This window comes from Myotis lucifugus, unplaced genomic scaffold (genome assembly GCF_000147115.1).
Source record: "Myotis lucifugus unplaced genomic scaffold, Myoluc2.0 scaffold_590, whole genome shotgun sequence".
In the NCBI taxonomy this organism is placed as follows: domain Eukaryota; kingdom Metazoa; phylum Chordata; class Mammalia; order Chiroptera; family Vespertilionidae; genus Myotis; species Myotis lucifugus.
The window spans coordinates 441499-444701 of record NW_005871638.1 but is presented as its reverse complement, the minus strand read 5'-3'; the positions used below and the strand labels follow the sequence as shown (position 1 = coordinate 444701).

The following is a 3203-nucleotide window of genomic DNA, read 5'->3' as shown; positions in this document are numbered from 1 at the left end:
AGCCCTCAGGTTTGACGAATAGCATCTGGGCCCTGAGAAGCCTTGTTGGGTTCAGGGGGTGCAGACCCCCCGGGACCCCACTTCCCCTGCCTGGCTTCTCACAGCTGCCCCCACCTGGATCTAATAGAAACGCCCTGTTTTATAGAGCACTTAGCTGCAAGGGGCTTGCCTGGCACAGTCTAAGCGAGGGAGCAGAGAGGAGGGCTTGCGGGGAGCGGGGACTGTCTGTGTAACGGGGAGGGATGCTGGGCAGGAGAGGTAGCGATGCAGGTACCTGAAGCCATGACTTCCACCCCCTTCCCAGCCTCTGTGCGGCTGTGTTCCTGTGTCTCACCCTCAGCCATTGCTTGTAGGCTCTGGCATGTGCCGGGTGCCCTCTTGTGTGCTGCCGTGTGCTCCGTGGTGCAGGCCAGGGTGAGGGGTCCCAGTGGGAGAGCCATTTGCTCAAGGTTGGCTGAGAGGTGAGAGAGCTGGATTCAAATCCAGCCCGAGCTTGTTTCATAACATCCTAAACCAGCAGTTCTCAACCTGTGGGTCGCGACCCCTTTGGCAGTCGAACGACCCTTTCACAGGGGTTGCCTAAGACCATCCTGCATATCAGATATTTACATTACGATTCATAACAGTAGCAACATTACAGTTATGAAGTAGCAACGAAAATAATTTTATGGTTGGGTCACAACATGAGGAACTGTATTTAAAGGGCCAGAAGGCTCTAGCTGGTTTGGCTCAGTGGATAGAGCGTCGGCCTTCGGACTGAAGGGTCCCAGGTTCGATTCTGGCCAAGGGCACATGCCTGGGTTGTGGGCACGATCCCCAGTGGAGGGCGTGCAGGAGGCAGCCAATCGATGATTCTCTCTCATCATTGACGTTTCTATCTCTCTATCCCTCCCCTTTCCTCTCTAAAATCAATAAAAATATATTAAAAAAAAAATAAAGGGCCAGAAGGTTGAGAACCACTGCTTTACATGATTTTCCTATAATGTGGGGAAGGGGACCGTGGCTGCACCCTGTTTATGAAGGCTTGGCCTGTGCTACCAGACGACAAAGGATGACACTTATGCACAAAGTTGCACCCTGACAAGTAACTCAAATCAACAAAGATAACTAAATTCCACCAATTGAATGCTTTTCTCTTGGGCTATTTCCTGGAATCTAATAACCTCTGAAATGCAAACTCTGGCCCCTGTACAAAACACCCTCCAAGTTCCTCTAACTTAACACAATAGAACACCTCCTCGTCCGCTTCCCTCCCGTCTCCTTGTCCTGACCATCAGGACCGCATCAGTTTATCTCCTGAAGCTGGACAATTCAGAGTTGGCCAGACTCTTCCCCCAACACCTCCCATCAGTTACCAAATAAATAGATTTTACCTCTTCCATGCAGCCGGGCCTCTCCAGCCCAGGGCGCTGCCCTTGCTCAGGGCCAGGTCATCTGTCTGTCGTCACAACATCCCGACACACTGCCTGTAGCTACCATTGGTCTATTCTCCACACTGACAAAGTGAATGTTCTCAAAATGCAAACCTTGCATCCATTGGCTTCCACAGGTGATCAAGATGTGGGATCTGATGCCCGTGGCCTACACATCACACCTTGACTGTGACCGTTTTTCACACCTCCAGCATTTTGCATTTGCCCAACTCTTGCCTGCACCGTCCAGTCGCCCTTCTCTTCTTTGCGAGCCTCTATCAGTATCTTGAGGATCCTCTCTGAGGGTCACTACTTTAAGACAGCCTCGTGTGACTCCAAGGCTCCCCTGTCCCGGTCCCACAGGATTGGGTACACATGTCACAACCTGCAGGGACAGCTTGTTAACCGGGGGAATTTCCAGTGATCCCTGAGCCGTGGTCACCTTTGCGCCCTGGTGCTCTGCACATGCACGGCTCCCCAGGCAGGAGTGTTTGCTGGACCAATGGACCGTGATTGAGATCTGGGCTACCTCGTAAAGTGAGAGAAGCATGTTATCAAAGAGCCAAACTACTTTTTTTTGTTAATTATAAAGTGCATCAAGGTGCCAGCAAAGTTAAAACAAGGATGAAGAGTGCTTAGATCTCAACCAAGTTTTAAATTACTCACCACAACTCTTCTAGCTACAGACTAACTTTAGGCAGCCTCCTGCGGCCTGTTAGAGTATTTCACACTTGGGCACCAGCGAATGCCCCATAATTATAGGAAATACAGAAAAGCTATTAGTTTTGAAAATATAAATGTAAAAAGATGCCCAGGAACAGCATCTGCTAAATATTTTTTTCTGCACATTTGACCACAATATCAGACACAGGATGTGGTCATACTGAATGTGATGTCCAGTGCAGGGCCGGGGGGGGGGGGGGGCAGTCTCCACAGGGGGTTACAGTGAGGCCCTTCTAGTTTCTCATTCATTCACACACACAACTGTGGTCGCCACCATGTGCAGAGACAACGCAGGATCCCTGAGATCCCAGGCTTCCGAGGGGGAGATGGATACAAACCGCACAGGCCACCCTGGACAGTTACTGCTTAAATCCAGCCCTGTTCCAACAGGTGCTGCTCCCCTTGTCCTCAGCGGGTCACGGGTTACCTGGGGTGACCTCATCGGGCTAGCCGGTCGCGCGGGGCACAGCCGTCGCTAGGACGCAGCTACGTCCGCGTCCACAGTGCGGCGTGTGGGTATGTGCGCTGCGGCTGCTGAAAGAGATGTTCTCAGATGGAAAAGATTCGCGTGAAGGCAGGCGGAAGTAGACGCTGAGCTCCGGCTCCCCCCCCGAAACTGCTGGGATCTTGGTGACTGGGGCTTAGGTACCCTCCCTCCAGGCCCAGGTGGGAAGAAAACTTCCAGGCAAATGCAGGGAAGACCCCCGTCCGCTGCCCTTAGCACCTCTGCAGGAGCCTCGACCTCAGCGTCGATAAGGAGGGGCACGGGGGAGGCCCGTTACAATAAAGGACCCCTCTCAGCTACAGCTGCTCCCCTAGCCCCTCTCTGCCTCCAACGTGCACTGCGGGTTCCCACCCTGAATCCTGACAGCCCTGCGCCCCTCTCCGCCCCCCCACCCCACCAATCCCGGCCGGCCTGTCCCCAACGCCTTCCTCCCACTTTGCCTGGGCCGGGTCCCACCTCCACGACCACCACCGCCCACCCACCGCCCGGTCAAGACCCTCAACCCCCGCGCCCACCCATTACCCCTCCTGGCGGGTCCCCAAACCTCGGCGCCCAGCTCAGCC

At 54.0% G+C, this 3203-nt stretch overlaps 1 protein-coding gene across 1 annotated transcript in view; it reads left to right on the top strand.

Annotated features, from left to right (window-relative positions):
• The first annotated feature begins 264 nt into the window (after window positions 1-264).
• FAM78B (family with sequence similarity 78 member B) overlaps window positions 265-3203 on the top strand; it is a 40693-nt gene continuing 37754 nt past the window's right edge. The window contains 1 exon segment of the mRNA XM_014446964.1: window positions 265-270. Coding sequence (XP_014302450.1) covers window positions 265-270 — 6 coding nt within the window.